Source organism: Rhinolophus sinicus, chromosome 4 (genome assembly GCF_057876585.1).
Source record: "Rhinolophus sinicus isolate RSI-liver-muscle chromosome 4, RSI-T2T, whole genome shotgun sequence".
Lineage (NCBI taxonomy): Eukaryota > Metazoa > Chordata > Mammalia > Chiroptera > Rhinolophidae > Rhinolophus > Rhinolophus sinicus.
In genome coordinates this window covers 102,340,285-102,365,077 of record NC_142504.1, presented here as the reverse complement: position 1 = coordinate 102,365,077, position 24,793 = coordinate 102,340,285, and the positions used below count along the sequence as shown (strand labels likewise).

General features: G+C 33.7%; 1 protein-coding gene across 4 annotated transcripts; it reads right to left on the bottom strand.

The window, feature by feature from the left end:
* Nucleotides 1-362: 362 nt before the first annotated feature.
* Nucleotides 363-24,791, bottom strand: C4H18orf54 (chromosome 4 C18orf54 homolog). Of its 4 annotated transcripts, none has more exons than XM_019721964.3 (9): nucleotides 24,595-24,791; nucleotides 23,889-23,976; nucleotides 22,169-22,497; nucleotides 20,222-21,007; nucleotides 19,750-19,900; nucleotides 17,012-17,114; nucleotides 10,990-11,121; nucleotides 9,518-9,588; nucleotides 363-3,161 (listed from the first exon to the last, which is right to left on the bottom strand). In XM_019721964.3, the coding sequence occupies exons 3-9, from the start codon at nucleotides 22,449-22,451 to the stop codon at nucleotides 3,089-3,091; spliced, it is 1,599 nt and encodes a 532-aa protein (XP_019577523.2). In that variant the 5' UTR covers nucleotides 22,452-22,497; nucleotides 23,889-23,976; nucleotides 24,595-24,791; the 3' UTR covers nucleotides 363-3,088. The 4 variants fall into 4 exon arrangements, with proteins under 4 accessions (XP_019577523.2, XP_088654127.1, XP_074196057.1 ...); XM_088798001.1 differs by lacking the exon at nucleotides 363-3,161 and adding an exon at nucleotides 3,168-5,824 and having other exon boundaries at nucleotides 24,595-24,784; XM_074339956.2 differs by lacking the exons at nucleotides 363-3,161; nucleotides 9,518-9,588; nucleotides 10,990-11,121 and adding an exon at nucleotides 11,128-14,101 and having other exon boundaries at nucleotides 24,595-24,785.
* Between the last annotated feature and the right edge of the window lie 2 nt (nucleotides 24,792-24,793).

Genomic DNA, 24,793 nt, shown 5'->3' with positions numbered 1-24,793 from the left:
TGATAAAAATTGCTACATTGTGAGAAACGTTGTTAGACAGGTCAGGTCTAGGGTAAGGACAATAAAGACTAAACTGGGAGGGTAAAAAGCTAAGGGTTTTTTTGTTCAAAAAAGGAAAATACTCTTAACCACAGATGACTACAAAGAAGGGAAGACAGGGAGCAGAGAAGTAGGAAAGGAAGAATTATAAATATCATAGGAAAAGCATCTGACCATATAATCTGCTATATACGTGTTCAAGTTCAGGCCTAGGTTGACCCTATATGATAGGCACTGCAATCCAACACAACAAATCATCATGTATGAAACATCCAAGTAATAGGGGAATGGAATGATACACAGTCTTTCACATTTGAAGGAACTTCAGTTGTTCAGAAAATATCAATTTTATTGGCTTTGTGGCTTCTTTTGTCTCCTTTTCATGCTACTTGACTTTTGGCAAGTTCACTTCGTGTAGCACTTCCAGCAAATAGGTTTTGAGACACAGTGAAAAGTACAACAGGAAAAATGAAACAAAAATTCAAATCTACGTGTGGTTTCATGTATTCAAAATACAGGTGGGGGAAAGGAATCTTTTCATGATTTACCTTCAGGCAACATTTTGGTACTATACATAATTTTGGTATAACAATATAGTATCATAAACATTATATACAAAATACAAAAAAATCCACATTCATTTATTTCAACAAGAAATAACGAGAGACGTAAACTCAAACCCAAGAAGACAAAATTCCTCAAATTGGTCAGAAATCTTTATGAAGCTGAAATGAATTTTCACAGAAAAAAAACTTAAGAGTTCTTATTGATAATAAAGAAAATATACTTGAGTTTTGAATTTTCACATATATACCATACTTTTATCCCTTGATATCAAATAATTTTTGGAATTAGGTTTGTTAAATGTTTTTCACACCCAATTAAAAATTTTAAATCTTATTAAAATATTTTTTTCTATTTCTCAATATATCTAAAAGAAAACGATTGATACAATTTTATATTCACAATGCAATTTTTAAAATCTAATTGTTCTCATTATCTGCTTTAAGTTCCCAATTCAGCAGTCTCAATACTGTAGTCTCCTTTTTTCCCCCTGAAAATCTCAAAATAAAAAATACTGAAATACGTAACATTTAATTACATCAATTCTTTAATTTCTTGAATATTTATCATTTAAGTTTTTTTCTTAGTTGACTCTACGTATTTTTTTAAAAAGGTTAAAATTAATCATTTGAAAAGTTTATTCCCTTTTTAGGTAAAAGACTAAAGGTCTATATTTAACAACAGGAAAATACTCCTTTGGTAAATATAATCAAATTTCTTAAAACATTAGTTATAACATAAATTTTTAGAGCAGGCTTGTCTTCTTTAGTATGGAGATATATTCTTACAAATCAGTGCTATTCAGAGCTATTACAGCATAATCCCTTTGGAGATGCTTTCTAAGTACACTACATATTATATCTGATCAATATATAATATGTAACTAGAAGTTTATTACCTGATATCTTTATCTTCTCCGCCTTCTTTAGAATCTGTCTAATAGTGGATTTCACTAAGCCTGGAGAGCGATCAAACCATATTCACCTAATGTTCACCCACTTAAAATCCGCATTTTTAACAGCTAGCCTTATTTTAATCATCAAAGTAAAGCTTTGTTTAATTATATACAAACTATTAGCTGTGAAGCAGAAGACCTCAGTCAGAAAATAGTGTGGCACTGGCAGAAATACCTCCACAGAGAAAATAAAACAAACTTAATTGTAGTGACTCTCAAACTGGACAAAAAGAACAGTATGACGACTCTTGACTCACTGTCCAAGAAACAAGACAGGTTCACTCTACGTTTTTTGACATGCAAGTTCTACAACAAAGTTCTCATATAGTGCTTTCAAATTGGAGGGGGGAAAAAAGCAAATTCTTTGGCCCAATATACTTAGAAATTCCTATTTGACAATAAAGCTACTTAGCAAAGATATTGCCATTTGGGTAAAGTGTTAATTTGTAGTATTTGCATATATAGATAGATATTCTTTAATTTCATCAGGCTTTTTAACATGCTTCATTAGTCACACTTTATAACTTAATTTTTAGCTTTTTGGTAAACATGTTTCCTGCTTACTAGAAATTCACTTGGTAGAAACTGCAAAATTATAGAGTTCTGTTCACTTTCAAGTAGAGACATACTTTAGACTACAGATTGCTTTAGTTAGTTCGGCTCTTAACAAAATAGCTTCAAAATAGTGTTGCTTTCTGATTTCCCATATTCACTTTCTTTAAGTTTAGTTACAAAACTTCATAAAGCAATTGGTCACTGATCTCATAGTTTTTACTAGTCCGAGCTAACCCCAAAATTAAAATCTGGGAAATAATATAATATTAAAATGCTAAATTCTCAAATATCCCCCCCCAAATGTTTTGTACACTGTCAAGTATTATCAAGATTATCTTACAGAAAATCAAAATCAAAGCATTAATTAAATGAGGTTCTCCTGGATTTTACAACAGAAAACCACATTTCTTTTAGCACTGAACGGCCCCATAATTGTTATCTGCAAACACAACATATCTTAAATATTTGATTTATGAAACTTTACATACTTCTATATCGATAAGGTACACCATAACAATTTTGATAGTCCTTTACGCTCCTCAAAAGTGGATGCTGACTATATCAAAAGTCTATTTCAACTTAAGAGCTTTTGGATAGAAACCAGTGCGAGTTTCTTGATGATCCAGAACCAGGTGATAAAACGATGAGGACTGAAGGTTAAGTCCATGTGAGCTCCAAGAACAGAAATCATCCATCTCTGAATATTAGACATTTGCTGACCTGAGTCCAAAGTCAGACTGTAGGACATGGTGTAAGTCCTTCCGGTTCACATTCAGGTATGTTGGCACAAAGTAAGGCTAGGTCACAAAACCTACAGACATTTTCAAGTTTGTTTGTTTTTTAAATGTATAATACTTGAACCAATCAGAATAATGTATAGCTTATAATTATTATTTTGTCAGTTTAAGCAATAGGAAAAAAAACACATTTTTGTTCTGTGGTGACTATTTATTGGTTAGACTTTTATTTTCCTCTTCACATTTTCGGTGACTGTTTTCCACTGGTATCATCAACCAGGTCTCTCAGGCGAGATAAATGATGCAAAGCCCTTCATTAAAAAGTATAAAATACATTATAAACCAATATTAAGTACTGAATAGGCAACGCAGACAGAAAATATGGTGATTACATTGTTTATTTTCAAAATTAGTATGAGGAATGAATTTATAGAGTAACTTAAGTATCAAACTTGGAGAATTTTTCCTTCTAAAACTTTGAGATTTGAATAATTGAGGGTTAAAACAATTCATCTAAAATTCTATAAACACTTACTGTAAAAATTATATTGTTGACATTCAAGTTATTTTGTTTTTTCAAAATTTGCCAAGTAAGATCAATAAGGAACAATAATAGGTATCATTTGTATCACATTTAAAATATTTTTTTCACATAATTTTCACAACAGATCTGTGAAATGATAGCTTTTCTTTTGGTATACTGTGTATATCATTTAAGAAATAAAGTACATAGTTCACATTTAACATGTACATTCAAGATAGCAAAATTACAAACAGCACTGAAAGATAAGTTACAGTTCTGAGGAAACTGAGCGTGGAGAAAACAAATGACAATTATGTTGAATAATGTAGTATAACAACAACCTGGTTTTTCTCTAAAATAAATCTAAAATTTTGTCAGGTATCAGTGGAGAAAATTCAATCATCCTTCAAACAAAACAGGGAGAGAGAGACCCTTAACTTTCTAGTCTTCCTCTAAAAAGACTGTTTGAGTTTTTCTTCTCCCCTACCCTACAGGTCCTACAGGGCCACTCAAAAAATTTCAATCAATCGTATTTCAGATCTCTACTAAGAGACCAAGAAAAATAGAAATAATGTAACAATGTGTGCAGTAATCTCTAATGGTTTATTTCTAAGGCAAGCTGAAAGGTAGTAACTACAGCACTCTAACACAGATTCAATAAATGTATATCAAATAAAATACATCTTTCACTTTACTCAGGATAAAGAGGTGGAGAAAACTAGTACTGTGGTTCCCCAAAAATAAGACTTAGCTGAACACTCAGCTCTAACGCGTCTTTTGGAGGAAAAATTAATATAAGACCTAGTCTTACATTTATATTATATTATATTAATTATATTATATTATATTATATTATATTATATTATATTATATTATATTATATTATATTATATTATATTATACCTGGTCTTATAGTAAAATAAGACTGGGTCTTATATTAATTGTTTCTCCAAAAGACGCATTAGAGCTGACTGTCTGGCTAGGTCTTATTTTCAGGGAAACACGGCAGTGTTAATTACTGCATTATATCTATTTCCCATTTCTCTTTCTTGGACACTTTTATTCAAACGTAGTAAGAATATGGATTCTGCCACCCTTTTGGCAACTTCAATTAATTTTTGAGATTCTCATCTCCATTAACTAAATGACAACTCACCCAGTTACTAAATAATCAGGGGTAAAACTAACTACACCCTAAAACTAACTACACCCTGTCATTTCTACATCCTTCAGTAATAGCTCTTTACCTAAAGAACTATTTTCTTCCTAGAGACACATACTTATGAGAAAAAAGATAATTTGTAAATATACTTGGAAACTCATCTTCCTTTTTCTTTTCAGGTTTGTTGTTTAACTACCTGTGATTCAAGAGAAAGAAAAGGCAAGTGGCTAGAATCTCATGTTTACAACTCAAAGGACCATAGATCCTTTGGATTTAGAGGGTCTATGAAACTGAATGAGGGGGAAAAAAATCCTCATCTTTATTTTCAGTAAATGCTATCTGTAAATTAGCATTTCCTTCCATTATGAATGTAAGCAACACACCAAAATCTATGACCTCATATGCCACAGAAATCAGATATTTTCATATCATATTATAGTCATTGCAGGAATCTCAAAGTTCTTTTATACTTAGACTATAGCTCAAAATTGTAATAGATATTAAACCCACTGCTAGGACATACGTAATCTAAGTCTTTCCGTCTACAGTCCAAAAGTTTCTATGACATAACTGACCAACTATCAGACAACTTTAAGCCTAGTTATTCATCCACTAAATAGTGAGGTCTCACTGGTGACTCAGACATCAATTCTTTTCAATATTCCCTTTCTCTAATTGTCTGATCAACATATGAAAGGTAAGTAAAAGCCCACACCATGGTTAATGTTTTTATTCAAGCTGTAAAAAAGGCCTTCATACAAATTATGTTTTTACAAAATAAATTAAAAATTGCCTGTATCTTAAATGTATTGTCTTATTTTAAACGGATTAATAACCACATATTACTAATCAGAAATTTATTTTAATATTTTCATAACTATAATTCAATATAACTAATTTCCCTTCCAGTTCTATGTAGTTTATTGTAAGCCTTTAAAAAACAACGTCAGGGAGAAAGGAGAGAAGAGGGGAAAGGTCAAGTGTGGAATGATGGGAAGGGAAAAAAAGCTAAATAGAAATGAAATTTCAGTCCCCCTACCTTGCTACACAATCAGCTGGCAGTTCCTTTCATTTAACCTTTACCTACCTTACTGAAAATAAAACAATCTACTTAGAGAAGAGGCTATCAAAAGTGACTGCTATTTCAAAGACATATGTAGGGAGACGTGGAGGATAAAATTGTAGAAGGAAATTATTCTTGATTTTCTTCTCTACAAAAGTGAAAAAAACAGGCTAATGGGGAAAACATCAATTTAAGAGTTATGCTACAACACTGGGTAGTCATTTACCTGAAAAAGTGAAATAAAAGAAACTCATTTCTTATTGTGACAATTTATTGATGAGCATTAAAGTAAATACAAATCCACCCAAAGAAACTCAATAATAGACTGAACATATGAAAGCAATTTAAACTATATCTTAATTTACTTATTGGTATTTTGCCTTTGGTTTCCTTTCAGTACTACTATACTGACTACTCTCTTTAAATACTATTTACTGGTCTATATTCAGCTTAGTACTCAGGAAGAACAGAATGAAAAAACTTTTCAGAACAAACTGCCTACCACTCTATGAAGCAAAGTCTGAGTACATTAGAACAAAAAAAAATCTTTGCTTTAGGTTGTTTTGCAAGTCTGAAAGGTAATTTTCTCTCTCTCTACTATAGAATGAAGACCAGAAAATTAAGCAGGAAAAAAGAACTGATAAAAAACGGCAACTTTCTAGCTATCAAGTTTCGTCTTCAAATCATGGCCTTTAATATTGAGAATTACAAAATCTTACACCTTCATTTCCAAATTATATATACAACACATCACAAAGCCAAATACAAATTATTTTTGGATGATTCTGCAATCGTCTACTATTGCTTACCTTTATTGTATATGAGCAATATACTACTGCTCATTCTTCAAACCAGCCTTGGCTGATGGCTTACATGAAACAATAAAAGATTCTAGAAAAGACCCTTGCTCAAAAACTACAATTTTTTTTCATACACTTAACAGATTTCTCTTATGGATATTTCAGTTAATAACTTTTTATTGAGGTTTTAATATATAAATGCATAAAATAAAGCTAAGTATTATAGGGATGCGGAACAATTATAGTTTTGATTCCTACTAAAGCAAAATCCCTCTGGAAAAAATAACATTTTAAGCTGCTATCAGTCATTTATATTTCAGGTCCAATGAAGTATAGAGAACAGCTATTTTTAATGGAAGAATATAAGAAAACTGAGTGTCCAAGGGAGAAAACAGAACCCATAATAAGAGCTTGGAGTTTCCCAAGGGTAACGAAAGATATTTTAAAACTGCTTAGCAATCCAAACTGTTCAAAACAAAAACTGTTATTTGAGAAATGGAGAGAGACATAATAGGACTTGCACCCTAGGAAAGGTCATTAAAGCAAGCACTTAAGGAATAATCTACCTTTTGAAGAAGCTGAGTCTATTTATTTTAAAATACGAAAAGGTGATCATAAACCTACCCAGAACATTTTGCAGTCTAGAAAGAGGAATTCTGAGACTGAACTGACTTTAAATTGTCCTTTACAAAATCTCAATCTACAGACTGAAAATAGTGAAAAAATGTACTAACATGCTTTTGTATGCCTAAACTTACATCATGACAGTACAAATGTCTCATTCATAATATGAAATGTAAAGTAAAAGTCAAGTTAAGATTGCTTCAGCTAATCGAACAGAATCAATGCTAAAAGCCATCAATAAAATATGAATCTTCCTGTCTAAAAATGGCATTCTATACGTAGGCAAGACAATTGATTATCTAAACTAGAAAAAAGAAACTACTATTAAAAAATTCTGGCAAATGGTAAAAGCACCCACAATCAGTATCAATTTTTTTCGACGTTTAATTACTTAAGGCCCAGTGTTCATTTTCACCAAGAAAAATATCGTCCAGGATATATACTGTAATGAACACATTTAAGTCTGTGATACAAGTTCAGTTTCAATGCTTTTAAGAGCAATAGAAAGCTTGAGGTCATCTACTTTAAATTTTATAGCAGAATGAGATTTTTATCCTAATTAACTGAGGCTCTGCATCTACCATTTTGCCCGAAAATAAGACCTAGCTGAACCATCAGCTCTAATGCATCTTTTGGAGCAAAAATTAACATAAGACCCAGTCTTATTATAATATAAAACCGCATCTTATATTAGACCGGGTCTTATATAAATTTTTGCTCCAAAAGACGCATTAGAGCTGATGGTCTGACTAGGTCTTATTTTTGGGGAAACACGGTAGTATAAATGGATAATGCATCACTACCATTAATAAGTGTTAGCAAAACAGCTTATAGAATCAGACTGTCTGGTATGAATCCTAGTCCTACTTATTACTACCGTAGCTATCGTATTTTGTGTATAAAGCACTCCTGTGTATAATGCGCACCCACGTTTTTTGCCCAAACTTTCAGGGAAAAAAGGATCTTTCATTTTAATTTTCCAAAAGGTTTTCCACGATTTTTGTAAAAATATCAGCTAGATTGCTAGCTCCTGCCTAAAGTGTATGAAATGTCGCGCTGTTCACCCTACGGTAATAAAGTCCGCATCACCTCTCTTATCAAGTCAAGAGTCACTCTGTGGACAACAATACATCGCTCTTCGTTTCATTTTGTTGAATTGTTGGCCGAGATTATTTTGATTGCAAGCTTGTCGTAAGTTCAACAAAAGCTATTATTGTATTCCAGGGTATTATTTTGCTTATAGATATCATTATTGATTTCTAGAGTTACACTTTTAACTCATAAGCATAAATAAAAGACTTAAAAACATTTATATAGATACGGAATTAGTGCTACCCATGTATAATGTGTATCCTTATTTTTCCCTCATAAATTTGGGGGGAAAGGTGCACATTATACACGGCAAAATACAGTCTGTAACCTTACAAAATTTACTTTATTACTTGATTGTTTTTTATTACTTGATCTGTATTATAATAGTAGTACTTAACCTCATAGGGTTAAGAGCACATGAATTACATTAAAAAACACTTAGAACACTGACACTTGGTAAATGTTCAATAAATATTAGTTACTATCATTATTTACTGAGTCCTACTAGGTATGGGGCACTACATCAAACTACTATGGCAAACTATCCATTATTTCTACCCAGACTATAAATTAAGTGGTGAGGGAAAAATCATACAGATATATATTTTTTAAACTATGAAAACTACATATATGTGTGTGTGTGTATGTGCGTGTGTATGTATATGTATATACCATGACAATTACTCATTAGTTTACATCTAATGTTTCACTTTTCCACTGCTTCCTTAGATAACAGAATCCTAAGCAAATTCTGAAAGGACAAAAAGGTAGACGTGATTTGTTTAGCCCCACTTACAGCCAAGTGAAATGGTGTTAGAAAAGTGAAAAATTTTAATCTTATCATTTCCTAAGCTTAGTACACCATCTACTGAGGGAACTTCAAATTCATACACCAAACCCATAATACCCCTCCCTTCTGCCAATAAGGAAAGACTTGTATTCTTCCCCATTTTTTAACTTCAGATAATATAACTAAGAAATAGTAACTAAAATTTCTGTGGAAATATGTCAAATGATATTTATAATTATTATATTTATTCTAGAGGAAATATATGAAAACACATTTCATGAACAAGTTGTTCTTCCAGAATATCCACTACAATACTATCTCAAATTATTGCTATTGTTCAGAAATGAAAAGAGAATCTCATTAGGCCATTCATGTTCATTATATTTTAGATGTCTAAGGTTATCTCATTAGGTCCTAAGAACATTTTAAATAGGAAAGAGCACGGGTCTAACAGAAAACTTCAGAACTAAACAATATGTTTCAAGAAGCTTAAATATACCTACTCTATCCTTAGAATTACTTAATTCCATCCTGTAACTTTCTGATTTTAATCAAAGGGATGGCTAAAATGGATTTGTATCCATATTTTCAGAAATTAGTAGAGAATACTTACTTTTGAAGTGACCTAGTAATAGGAACCATGTTTTCCTTCAATTGTAATTTGGAGAAATCATCTTCTGAAACCTATTATTAAAAATACCAAATACAACAAAATACTGAAAATATTATATAATTATAAACTTAAATGCTATTGAATGTGATTTAAAAGAACATTAAAAATATCATCTTCATTTCCAATGAAATAATTCTAGCAAATAATTTTCAGTGAAGCAGTAATATTTTTATTTTCCCTTTCTTCTAAAAATACAACTACCATTTAGATTCATCTTTCAATTGTCCTAAAGTATGCTTCTAAATGTATGTCAAAAAATCAAATCTTGACTTAAAATTATGACTTTACTGAACTAGGTTATGACTCAATAAGGTTTAAAAGGAAAAGGACAGATTACATGCTGTATGTTAATGTTATGATCATTAGAATATAAAGAGAAAAATTAAGAAATACAACTCAAATGAGCGGGCTATGATAGTTCCCAAGAGCTGACCTACTCATTTGTAATAAAACTGAATTTCATAAAGCTCTACTGAATAACAATAACAAAAGAAACAATAACAATAAAAACATTTATTAAGTGTTTTTAAGGTATTATTTTTAAATAATTTAAGTATTGTTATTTAATTTTAGTAAGTTTTTATTAGAAAATAATTATTTTAACAATAAGGTATTTATTAAGTTTTTATCAGGTGCCAAACACCATAATATAAGCACTTTACATAATTTATCTCAATTTCTCAACAACCTCGTTTTACAGAAGAGAAAATTAAACTTAAAGAGATACAAATATTGCACTTGCAAGTAAGTGGCAGAATTAGAACTTACAATCAGACTTGGGAGAATATAAACTCTATATTCATAAATACTATGCCACTGTGAAGAAAATTCAACCCCTACAATATAGCAGCCCAAAACAGAAAGATTTCCAAATTCGTAGGAAATATACAAAAATACAATGGTTTTAAGATAAAACTTTACATTAATTGTATTCAGAAGTCAATAAACACATGGTAACAAAATTTAATTTCAGATGACAAAGGTATATGGAGACGTCTAATGTTGAAAAGGATTTCCAGATCTCCCCAATTGTAAATATGTTAGACTATATAGAATAATTTTGTAGGGCATTAAAAAAACAACTCTGACAATCCTTTCATACTGTAGTTGTACAATATTATCTTCATATCTCAATAAGATGTTGTATTTCTAATCATAAATAAAACAATCCATTCAGGGGTATACAACTACAGTATACCCCTAGTATTCAATTCAATACAGTAATATTCAATACAGTAATACTATTCAATTTGAGTAAAACAGTACAATTTTTCTCAATTCGGAAAAAAATAGTACAACTCTACAGTATGTGTTGTGTATTAACATAAAAACAGAGATCTAACTAAAAAAGACCTGGAAAAGAAATCTTATCTCTTCACAGATTTCAATTCATAAATCAAGTTTGTGCTTACTTGCTTAATTTCTCCTTTTGGCTCTGTGGTTTTATTCTGATTAAAACTTTCTTGTACTGCTTGAAGATTAAATAACATTTGTTTTAGGGCTTCAACAGGACCATGATGTTTTCCTCCAGAAAGGGTACAGTTCTAAGGTTAAAACAGATGAGTGATTAACCACCCAAATTTGGGGGCAAAACATTGTATTTTGTATTATTTCCCCCATTATAAAATTAATGCAAAAATGAAAACAATGCATGTCAATAAAGTGTTTTTAAAAAATCAAAATTAGAGGTGGCCATTTAGCTCAGTTGGTTAGAGCACGGTGCTAATAACACCAAGGTTGCCGGTTCGATCCCCTGTGAACTGCGCCCTCCTTTAATAAAAATAAAAAATAAAAAATAAAAATTGTATGTAACTCATCACCTCCCCTTACCCAGTCCCAAGATGAAGTTACTTAGAGCCAATCATTATAAACAGGTTGGCATATTCTTTCTAGTCTTTGTTTGCTCTTTTAAAACAAATAGTACATGTTTACATTTGCAATTGCATCCATTTAGCATGTTTAAAATCATAGATTTTCAGAAAGAACTGAAAGGTTCCCAGAGAGTAGATAAGCCAACATCCTCTTTTCAAGTGTGTAGATGAAGCTGATTATCAGCTGAGCAAGGACTAGAATTTCAAATACAGTATTCTCTGCACACTTTTAAATGTTTTCACACAGAGAATGCTGCTTTTCCACTTCTTCAACGCTGGCCACACATTACTTGCTACCCCAAAAAACACTCATACCTCAATTATCACTGGTCTTTCCTGCATCCAAAGAAGGCAATAAATAGCACTGAGCCAAAAAAGCTAGTCCAAATTCTTTTAAGAGAATCTGTAAGGGATATTTTTAACCTTCTTTTTAAAAAGTCTATCAACCTATAATTTTTATATCTTTCAAATGAGTTGCTGTGTTCTGACGACTATCCACAAAGTGACAATTAAGCTTAAGATGTCTGTAACTTAACATATTTCCACACAGGCAATGTAATGTGTGTACTATTTAAACTTCAAATCTAGAAGTTGTTGACTAGCATAAGAATATTAGAAGTGGGTTCTCACTGGTGAAGAGATTCAAAGTTAAGCATAGCGGCTAAAGATTTTAAAGCCACTCTCCACAGCTATATGAACAGGATGTAAGAAACAAATGATGTGGGAATGTAAAATGATGCAGCTGCTATAGAAAATACTATGGCAATCCCTTAAAAATTAAGCATAGAATTACCATATGACCCCGCAATTCCCTTTCTGATTATATACCCAAAGAAGTGAAAGCAAAGACTCAAACAGATATTTGTATACCCAGGTCATAACAGCATTATCCACAACAGCAAAAGGTGGAAGCAACCCAAGTGTCCATCAGATGCCTGGATAAATGAAACACGGTATATACATACAATTCAGTCTAAGAAAGGAAGGAAATTTTGACACATGATACAATATGGATGAACCTTGAAGACACAATGCTAAGTGAAATAAGCCAGTCACAGAGGACATATATGATTCTTTGATATGATGCTAAGGATGGAATTGTGTCCCCAGAATTCATGTTGAAGCCCTAACCTCAAATGTGCCTGTATTTGAAGGCAGGGCTGTAAGGAGGTAATTAAGGTTAAACGAGGTTATAAGGGTGGGGCTTTGATACCAAAGGATTAGTATCCTTGCAAGAAGAGAAACCTGAGAGCTTGAGGAAAGGCCATGTAAGGACACAGTGAGGAGCCAACCTAAAAAACTCCTTATGGCCTAAACTGCAACAATTTGATCAATAAATAAATAATAATACTGTATTACAATCTAGAATAGTTATCTATTAGTCCCTCCTGATATAATTTAATAAATAAATGGGGGAGAAGGAACTCTTCATTACACAAGAATTTCAATTGATAATGTAGAAGACAAGATCCACCAATGGATACTAAAATCAGTGAATGAACGTTTGAGACCATTTGTATAGTCTTAAGTAGGTCCCCTAAGATATTTACTATTACAAGGGGAAACTGTAATTTTACTAGAGAGAAAGCCAGTAGATACCAGGTGTTCAAGATCACCAGAACAAGTTTTAACATGTTATTATAACTTTATATAAGAGGTGTGATCACAAAATACAGTGAATGTTTACACTTTTAAAAAATTACAGTAAAAGACGCATTGCCATTAATCCCCCCCTCAAAACATTCCCTCTTGCTTCGAACACACTTATCCCATCATTATTGCCACTTTCTGAAGCTGTTCTGGAAGTCCTCTTTTGTGAGTATCTTTAGTTGTGCTGTCATGGCTGCCTCGATATCCTGAATCGATTCAAAACATTTACCTCCCATGGTCATTTTGACTTTGCGGAAGAGCCAGAAGTACCTGATGCCAAATCGGTGAATAACGTGACGTCATACCGTAATGCTTTTGACAGAAATTGCTGTACCAGCAGCGATGTGTGACACAGAACAATGTCATCAGGGAAGATGAAACTGTTTGCCCATTTCTCGGGCTATTTTCTATGCATAACGTTTCTTAAGCGCTCTAATAGGCCCTTATAATTTTCAGAGTTCACCATAGTGTTTCTGGGTATAAACTCAGCTTGCACAATTCCATCAAGGTCAAAAAACACGATTAACATCACCTAGATATTAGATCTTGACTGATGAGCTTTTTCCGCATGAGAAGAACTGGGTGATTTCCATCGAGAACGCTGAACCTTGGTTTCAGGATCATAACCATACTCGTAGACTCAAGTTTCATCTCTTGTGATGACATGTCTCAAAAAGCTGGAATCTGAAGTGGCATGATCATGTAACTCCAATGACACTAACGAATGATGTTGCTTTTGTTCCACAGTCAAAATGTGTGGAACAAATTTCGCACTCATGTTCAAATCTGTTGTTAAAATGCTTTGAAAGGAACCATAAGAGATGTTCAGCTCCTCAGAAATGTGCCTAATAGTCAATCGCCTGTTTGATCAAATCATTTTGCTTACTCTTTCAACATTCTCTTGGGTTTTTAATGTTGAAGGATGACCCGATCTCTCCTGTCTTCAATCAATTCACAACCATTACGAATCACTCGAACCACTTGTAAACCGTCTTCATGGTCACTGCAGCATCACCATAAACTAATTTTAACATTTCGTGTGTTTCTTTAGTACTTTTTTGCAGTTTAAAACAAAATTTCTTGTTAATACATTGTTCATGATCAATGATTTAGAGTATACTTTAAAACACACCTTCTCTCAACTATAGCTTACACCTGACTGACTGCACCAAACAAGTTGAAATTTGTCACACACTGTTACTAAGATTCAATGTGCCACTTCCCATGTTGAAGATCCCTGCCTTTCCATTGGATGGCACTCAGCAGCAACATTCACCATATTTTTTGATCACATCTCATATTATTATATTATTGTATTAACATGTTGCTATGGACTGAACGCTTGTCCCCCTAAAATTCATATGTTCAAGCCTAATCCCAATGTGATAGTATTTGGAGGAGGAGTGTTTGCGAGGTAATTAAGTTATGAGGGTGGAGCCACCATGAATGGAATTTGTGCCCTTTTAAGAACAGATACAAGAGAGCTTGCTTCCTCTCTTCTGTCTGCCATGTGAGAACACATGGAGAAGATGGCCATCTTCAAACTAGGAAGCAGAATCTCATCAGACCCCTTCACCTTAGACTTCTCAGCCTCCAGAACCATGAGAAATGTTTGTTGGTTAAGCCACCACCCGGTCTCTGGCATATTTATTACAGTGGCACAAACTAAGATCAATAGATCATGAGCCCTCTGATCTGATGCACTGAGAAGGGCATAGCATAATTTCTGCTGCATTCTTGCCAAAATGCATAAACCTCATTCTAATCATGAGAAAACTTTAGACAAACCCAAATTGAGGAATTATCTACAAAACAGCCAACTGACCAGTACTCTTCAAAAGTGTCAAGGTCATGACAGACAAGGAAAGACAGGGCATTTTAACAGACTGAAGTAGGTTACGGAGACATGACAACTAATTGTAACGTTGAATCTCGGATTGGATCCCGAAACAAGACCTTGATAGAAAAACTGGTAAAATTAGAATAAGTATTGTGCCTAAGTTAATTCCATTTGTGATCATTATGGTGAGATGTTAACATAAGGGAAGCTGGGAGAACGGTAACAGGAACTATCTGTATCTTTTTCACAACTTTCTATATACATAAATTAAAAACAAACAAACAAAAACACTCTGGTAATGAGGTTATGTGTGTATGATCACGGGAAAATGGATGTGTATGAGCAAGGGGAAAGGGACGGTTGGTCGGTATTTAACACTCATCCATCTCAAACCTAGAAAAACTTCAGTGAAGTTGTTCCCCTACCAGTGCTCCTTATTTAAGTAAATGGCACCACCCAATCCTTTAGTTGCTTGGCTCAAACATCCTGGATTCATTCTTTGAATCCTCTCTAACTCCATCATAGCAGGTCTATCTTCAAAACGCATCCCAAGTCTAACAATTTCCGTCCACCTCCAATGCACCGTTATTCCACGCTTCTACAATCCCTACCCTGAAAGACTGCAAAAGCCTCTCAACTTTTCTGCTCCTTCTCCAGCTCCTCTTAAGTCTATGCTCCATACAGCTGCCATTTTACATTTTAAATGTAGATCTGATCATTTCATTCCTCCAGTGACTTATGACTCAAAAATGTACAGTCTTCATTCCATAGCTCTCAAGACCCTACATGATCTGGCTCCTCGTCACCTACCTCTTAGCATTCTTTCCCTCATTCCTTTTGACTGAGGTACACTGACTGGACTCTGATATTCCTTGAACACGCACTTACTATTACCTCTACACGTAAAGTTATTTCCCCATGGATACTTGGCTTATTCACTCATTTTAGGTTTTTGCTCAAATATCACCTCGTTAGACAGGCCATTCCTGACTACCCTATCTAAAACTACCCTCATTTCTCTATCCCAATCCATTTTTCTTCATAATACTTATAGTACTCCCTTATATACTAAATGTTCTATTTTTGCTTCTCTCTCCAACTGGAATTTAAAAAAAGGGGCGGGGGGGCAACCGGATAGCTCCATTGGTTAGAGTGCGAGCTCTTAACAAAAACGTCGCTGGCTCAATTCCCGCATGGGATGGTAGGCTGCGTCCCCTGCAACTAGATTGAAAAACGGCGACTGGACTTGGAGCTGAGCTGCACCCTCCACAACTAGATTGAAGGACAACGACTTGGAGCTGATGGGCCCTGGAAAAAATACACTGTTACCCAATAAAAATTGAAAAAAAAAAAAAAAAAAAGAAAAGCCGAGACAAGGATTTCCTGTCTCTTATTCACAACTAGGAATATAATTTCTAGAATAGTGCTTGGTACTCAAATGTTTGTCAAATAAATATTTGATAATTAAGCTACACTTACCCAGCATCTGCTATAGCATCTTATATGGAGGTCTAAGGTCAGAACTATTCTGACAGCCTCAACTTTCTCTAGTAAATTTCAATGGAGAAAAAAAGACATTTTATTAAATTTTTTAGCTAATTTTTATTTTGTCTATTCACCCTCTCAAATCTTCCAGATGTTGAGATCCCAAAAGTATTATTTCAATATTTAACACCATGGCTTATATTTCTTAATCAAATTATATATCATTAACTTTCCCATTTTAAATTATTTAAATTTATAATTCTATCTTAGCAACACAACTCTCAATTATCAACTGCCCTATGGGAAAATATGATTTACTCTGTAATGGTCTGTTTTATGTTTTCCAGAAAAGAAAACAAAACAAAACATTATAATGACGATTTAAGCTCAATCGCTTATATCCCAGGCCCCTCCACTTTAGAATACTAAAATAAAATTATCAATAATTCTACGAGTGATGGTTTCCTAGATGTGTTGGGGAAGAGGGGATTTGGGTCATTTTTTATTTCATAGAATATAGATAACATAGAAATTAATATCTATATATTAGTAATCTTTTAATAAGTTTAAAAAATTAACTTCACCCACCTGATTATCATTATCTAAAAAGTCTTCAGGGAACGCTTCAGCACACTTTGCACTTGAAGCTTGCTGAGGACTGTCATCAGAATTAACAGGAACAGGAGATTTGCTAAACAGAATTTAAGATACAAGACAGCAATTAAGTTCCCAATTTATAAACATTAGACTGTATATAACTGAATGGTTATCATTTAAATACAAATGATCACAAAGAAAGGACCATTATATGTATGATTCCTATTGATGTTGCTTGGTAAGTCCCTCATTTTCTCCCTAGTTCTGATACCAAAACTAACCCTCCCCATCTCCTTGCTTCTCCTTGAAAACTTTAAGGAAAAACTATAAAGAAATTAAAGACATTAGTTATCAACTAAATAAATAAGCCTTCAACTATAGGCTAGGTTCCAAAAGCTCAGTTGTCTGAAATAAGCAGTACATTTTCCCAATTAAACACTGTTAGTTACCCAATGATAATATACAAAACCCCCACAAATTTATAAGATTTTCTACTGGGATGGCAGTTATATATGCTCTTCCACATCACAACAATAAGACAGACATCCCTCTCCAGAACTAACACTAACGTAGAGGACAGATTAGAGTGGGAAAAAATCAATTTTGAAATTAAAACTGAGTTCAAATCCCAATCCCACTCACTATATGACCCTACGTAACTTAATTATCCAAACTCCAGTTTCTACATTTGTAGTCCACTTATCTCACAGAAGTATTGCATAAATTAACTCTATGTACCTGATACGTTTAACAAGTGCTCCATAAATATTAATTTCTTTCTTGATGTTCATGGGGTAGAAGGGTAGTCCCAGCAAAAGTAAGAATTTTCCCCAAACCAAAATTCTATTAGTCACAGAGAAAAAACTCATTCTATCGCTCTCTCATTTATATATCAATATGCTATTTTTTTCTTATTAGCAGCATTTCATTATTGATTTGATTTGAAATTCACTATGAGTTTTTTTATAGCTCCCAGTAGTTTTTTCTACCATTCTTTACTAAGAGTTTATACATCCACCCATCATCATCAAAAAAATTTACCTGATCATTGAAGATAGGTGCTGGGTACATAGGGATTCATTATACTATTGTTCTACTTTTATATTTGTTTGAAATTTTCCATTACAGAAACTTAAACAAACAAAAAAGGAATTATCTGGCTGTGGTTGTGTTCAATCTTTTAGTATACTACCTTGTGCATTTCTAGGTCGATTTTTATTTTTATGACAGATTGATAATAATTTGTCAATGTCACACTGAGGCCAGGTCTATTCCTCTCTCACAATCCATCACTGATTTTATATACAAACATACCTATTCTTATATGAATTCAACCTTCTAAAAACTACTGTATGCAAGGTCCTGGGTCAAACCACTGATGATAATAATTACATTAGTCAAAAGTTATATTACCTAATTACAAAATACATTGAATGCATTAAAAAATTTTACTCTTAAAATGCCTGATACTATTTGCTCACCCATTTTGGTTCCAACTAAAAGCAAAATATTGCAGCTATGGTACTTTACAAATACACAAACCAACAAATAAGAAATTCAAAAAACAAGAAAGATAAATTTAAGAATTAAATGAGCTATAATAATTATTAACCCATTAAAAAATATATATCATTGAACCAACAATTGAGAAATGAAGCTAAACAAAGGAAAAAAAATATTCTGGATAATCACCACCACCATTACAATTTACAAAAGAGATCATTCAGTAGTCAAAAACTGTCCTAAGTACCTTACATTTTCTAATCAACTGAATCCTCACAACAACCCCAAAGTGGAAGGACTTGTACAAAGTAGAAGTTGTACAAAGTAGACATAACTTGCACAAGGTCTTAATGAGGAAGTGACAGAACTGGGATTGCAAACCAATTATTATAGTCAGGTACGTATTTAAAAAAAAAAAAAAAAACCATTCAATTAAGAGTAATCAAAAAAGAAAAATCCATGAGTTAATAAACTCTATCTCTAACAAAATAAAAGTTTAGAAAACTAAAGATAATAAATATCAGAACGTAAGGCAGGATACAAGGTTACCAAGAATGCATCTCTAAGGAGTCTAGATACAATAATAGCACTAAGAAAAAAAGCTTTCCTATCTAAACTCCCAATCCTTAATCCATGCTCACATTCAGTTTCTCGGTGAATTTTTTAGATTATTCTGAGAAACTATGTCATATTAAGGTTAAGCACACAAATTAAAACAATCTTAGGGAGTATAAAAATATATACAATAGACCACATTAAAAAATGGACCATCATTTCAGGAAAATAATGACTAAAAGAGAAAGTAAAATATAAAGAGAAAATAAAATATAAATGAAAAGAAATGGATAATTCTTAATATACTGAAAGATTACAGACGGAGAAGTAAAATTAAAGTAACAAGAACTTCATAGCACTCCTCCATTTAAAAATAGATGCTTTTGTTTCTAATTTCTCACATGAAACACATATCAATATTTTACAGTACAACAAAAGGAACATGTAACAAAGACACAAGTTACACAATGTATCTAACATTATGAAACATTACACCCTCTTGTGGTAACAAATGAAAAAAGCAATATAAAGCAAGGCAACACTGAACACTATGTTCTATAGAATTACCATGTTATTACCATTACTAATTATCATTCAGTTATTTAAAAAATAAATTAGATGTTCACATATTTTTCATTTGGAAAACAGTTTTTCCATTATAACTTACTTACAAAGTAACAGGAATATTTTCCCATGATCTTTCTGCTTCAAGTTTATCTAACGAACAAGGACTGTCGTCCTGTTTCAAAGACTTTGGTAATTCTTCAGTACAATGTTCTAGATTTCTCTTGGCCTTCAGGATAAGCAATTCAATTTTGTCACCTATTTTAAAAAACTACGTTAATTCTTTAAGAAAAAAGTAAACGCAAAGCACAGCAAAATCTCTCAAAGGCAACAAGAATTCAGATAATTTGGAATATATACATATCTATAACAGCAAATTATGTCAAAATGTGACATTTTAAACAAATAAAGAGAAGACATTTCTAGTCACAAAAGTGCTACATAAATGAAGACCATAACAGTTCAAAAAAGATGTATCACCTCTGATCATTACATCAAGAATATAACATAAAAGCTCCTAGATATTAGATCAAATTTACAGCAGTTTTTTGGTTTTTAAAAACAAAACAGAACAATTACCACTGAATGGCTTTTTGGATTGTCCTGGGAGAAGTGGATTCTCACACTGACACTGGCTACATGTAGAATCACATTTGTATTCATTAACTAATCCTTTATCATCACTCAAAAAATGTGAAATGTTTGAGGGTTCAAAAGAATATTCAAAACAATCTAATTTGTTCATAAGCCGAGAAGTTCTTTGTGCCTGATAACTATGTCTAGGGGAACACTGATCTTCTTTAAATATTTTATAAGTCTTTTGACTACTTGTGTCAGGCAGCAAGTCTTGATTGTGGAGCCAGACTGGGTATTTGAACTCAGGTATACTAGTTATCCCTGAAACATTAAGATCAGACTTCTGGCTAGTGAGCCATCTTGGGTAATTCTTTTCAAGATTGTGTTCTGAACTGTCCTTGAAAGACGTTTTCTTGGAAAAAGATAAAGATGGTTCAGAAATGCATTTATTAGTCTTACTCACAAGTTTTGGGTTTTTTAGCCTACCACATTGCTTTCCTTTTATATTTGTATATACAACTGGAGTAACTAAGTTATCCTTGCCCATGGCAGTAGAGGGTTCTTGAAACTTTTGATTCTTTCCAGTGTTTGAAGAAATCAGTCTTCCAGTGCATTTCTTGCTTTTCTTGCTAATTCGGTGACGTGATCCAACATAAGTGAAAGAAAATGATCCATCTGCTGGAAGTTTTAATAGATCATCAGTTGTTAGGCTAATGGAGTCTATGTCATTAATAGTCGGTTGTCTGTAAGGTATGGACGAGCCTTTTTTGTGATCAAATGTCTCAACAGCTGAAAAACAAAGCATAGTTCTGTTATCTTCCTATATCACATATAAAAATATTTCAAAATATTCAATAGTAAATGAGAATTAAGAATTTAAGAATCATTTTTGCCACTTCCCCTTTACCTTCACTAAAGCTTTGATTAAAAGCACAAAAGGTATAGGTTGATGAAATAGGGTGTGCTTTTTGTCCTCACATCTCAATGTGTTTTAACCAATTCCTACACTTTTCTCTCCAACCTCTTGAATTTTTCCACATTCTTTAATTTACTGATTCTTCAAGTTTTTTCATCTAGACATACCCAACGCACTAATGCACTCACATTAGTAATAGTCACTCAAGACTGGCTCCACCACAGGAAAAAAATATGATATTAAATTAGGTGCTTTTTTGCCTAATTCTGTAATAGCATTAGCACAGAGAAAAACAGATGTTCCAATTCTCTTCTGGAATATAGTGCCCATATCCTTCTAAGAGTCCAATGCAAATTTTTTCCATACTACTGCTATTCATAAATGCTCAGTAACTGGGTTATCAACAGATTCATTTTCCAAACTTGTCCTCATAGTAGCCTTATTAAGGAAAAACTCTTAATATCTTGTGAATATTACTGTCCCATAGAAAACAGATCAGGACCACTAATACAGTCTTATCCCATTAATTAGAATTGATCAAGTATAAACTCAGAAAGGCTGAGATTCATTTAAAGTCATTAAGCTAGTCAATGAAAGCTGGAACCATCAGTTCAGTGCTCTTTCCATTACACTATAATAAAATGGCTTAAGGGTTAGGGTCAGCCACCTGCTATTATAAATTATATTACCATGTTTCCCCGAAAATAAGCCCTAGCATGATTTTTCAGGATGACATCCCCTGAACATAAGCCCTAATGTGTCTTCTGGAGCAAAAATTAATATAAGACCTAGTCTTATTTTCAGGAAAACAGGGTAATAAGCTTCCCCTCCAAGGTCAAAAGGGGATCTTAGCTGAAAATTCCTGAGAACCAGAGAATTACAGAATCATTTAAGAAAAATATCCAGATCGCAATATTGTAAGTCATTTTTACCCCAAAACAACAACAAAAAAGCATTTAGTTTTCCAAGACTATAACACATTTCTCAAGTGCTTTAAATCTGTGGACAAAAAGATAATAAGAATAAAAGCATACCATTGTTTGGTTTCCAAATATTGTTGGAGAATTCCGGTATATCAGCAGAACAGTTATCAATGTTAATCTTTCCAGTGCTCGCACCAGGATACATTCGGCTTAGATCAAAATCATCAATATAGGCCTGTAGAGCCTGAGATGCAGAACTGTACAGTTTATCTTTATACTGAAAAGAGCCATCAGGGTTAGAGGAATTACTACCACTCAGGCTGCAGCTTGCTAACAGAGAAGATACTGAAGATTCCCGAGAACAAACTCTGTGTTTTATATTTGATTTTGCCATGGCTTCCTCAAAATGGGTTATTTCTATTCATTTCTTTTAGAAACAACTGTAATATAAAAACAAAAGTTTAAGGTTCCAAGTAAAAGGAATAATAGCTATATGCAAAGAAATTACTAAATGTGTAAACTTTTTATCATTTTCTTTAAAGATTAAAATCTATTATCTATAAATCCTTTTTAGGCAATGCACATTATAGATTTTGTATGTTTTTTGTGAATTCCTTCATCATTGATTTAGAAAACATTTAGTGAGCATCTACTATGTGGAATTATATATAGAAAAATTATCTCAGAATATACATGGAAATCACCAAGGGAATAGTACTCACATTTTTTTTTAAGTCCTAAAAACTACTGATGTACAGTCTTTACTTATGGTGACATATTCTATGACATCACAATACCTAATATTCCCTCATATGGAATATTTTTAAATTCATAAGCTCATAAGCCTACTACTACGCACTGCAGATAGTAGGTGCTCAATAAATTTTTTAAGGCATCAAACGAGATATTAGAAACAAAAAGGAGCAGTGGAGAAAAAAGCCCACTTTCAATGTTGTAAATGCCAAAATGTAACTTGAGCCAACACTTTCACACTGGAAAAGACTTGAAAGAACAAACAGTATTTATCTATAAAGAAACTACAAGTCATACCATAAAATGACCTAGCAAAATGATGTTTTCCTAAAATAACATTGCTAATATCATTTTCAGACCTTCATTTTTCGTAGTACCTCATTATTTTCAATTCTTATATTAAACCCATTCAGCCCACCTCTCTTTTAAAGGAGACAAATAATTAGGAAATTGGCTTAATGTATTCATCTTAATGTTTTCCATTATTAAAATTAAGAGAATTTCTGTCTACCTTAATATTGCAATAGGATCTATATCTGAAAACCAAAGAAATACGATAGTGAAAAGGCACTACTTTAGTACATGACATTCTTTTAAAACTAAATCAAATATCGCCCCAATAAATTTAATAAAAAATATGTATAAATAAGAGGGCTAGACTAAATCAGTTTTGTCCTTTCTTTACACTACTTACTGTCTAATGATGTTTAAAATTGCCTCAAGTAAATATCGCTTGGAAAGTAAGTTTGACCAAACGTTTTCTCCCTTACTCAAACACAGTACAGGTTACAGATTTTAATTTTACAAAACCTCAAAAACAAAAACCTAAAAAGGCAAAGCTGTTGGATTACATACAGTTCTCGGTAAGCGGGTTATAATTGTTATTTTAACTCCCAGGAGGCAAAAAGAAAATCTACAGTTGCTTGTACTATGGAAAGTTTTCAAAAGTATACAAATGTAGAAAAAAGTTTAATAAGCCCCTATGCACCCATCATCCTGCTGCAAACAATTACCAACTTACCCAAACTTCTCCCCCTTCTCCCACAGGATTATTCGGAAGCAAATCCCATATATTTACCATTTCTTCCGTAACCGTTCGTATTCCCAGAAGGAAATCCATCATTCCGAATAAAAGGGTAAAACGAGCGGCAAGCAATTTCCACTACCTTTGATTCAAAACAGAACGTTCAGTGTTAAATAACCAATGGGAAGAGCTCGCGGGAACTTAAGAACAACTCTTAGCAAGAACAGCTGTCACTTATGTTACGAAACCGAACATTTGTTTAGTCCACAGCAAAAAGAATTAACCCAGGGAAACGAAGGTTGCTGGCGCCCCTGCTCCAGAGCATCCTGTTCCCTCCGGGCGTGGGGTTCGAACCCGCCGCCCACATCCAGGACACGCCCTCCCTTGGGGACCTTAGCGGCCCGACAGTCAGACACAGACCTCTCAGAAACCATTTATCAGGCCGCAGGAGTCAGCGCCGCCGAGAGCCGACCGAGTCCTTGGAGGCGCCGGCCCGCTCCCTCCCCGCCCGTTACCATCGACGCCTCAAGTCCCCCGAGGTCCAAGTCAGGTCCCCTCCGTCCCGCTCCGCGACCCTCCACGGCCCGGGAGCCCAACCCCGACAGTTGTCCTTTTCCCACAGGGACCGTACACACGTTTCCTCCCTCGGGACAGTCTTCCCCTTCGCTCCCCGCCACCCTTCCGTTTCAGCCTTTCCCTAGGGCTGTCCGAGGATGGGACGCCCCTGGAAAACACACACCCCTTTTCGGACCGAACTCACCAGCGAAGATCCAAAAAGAAATACAAGTGCACACTTCCACAACTCCGCGCCGAATGCCCGGGCCTGCCACCGGACTGGAGACGCGACAAAGCATCCCCGACCTGGACCCCGCCGAGCTTCGGGCTCGGCGGGCTCGCAGCTTCCTCCGCCGTCACAGCGGCACGCGGCGCCCGCGCTGGCTTTCAAACGGACCCAACAT

Bases quoted from the DNA above. Each gene is read 5' to 3' on its own strand.
- C4H18orf54 (XM_019721964.3), bottom strand. From the start codon at position 22,451: ATGGCAAAATCAAATATAAAACACAGAGTTTGTTCTCGGGAATCTTCA. The intron at 19,901-20,221 runs GTAATTGTTCTG...TTTTTAAAATAG, and splicing joins ATCCAAAAAGCCATTCAGTG to GTGACAAAATTGAATTGCTT. The intron at 17,115-19,749 runs GTAAGTAAGTTA...AATTCTGTTTAG, and splicing joins GAAAATATTCCTGTTACTTT to CAAATCTCCTGTTCCTGTTA.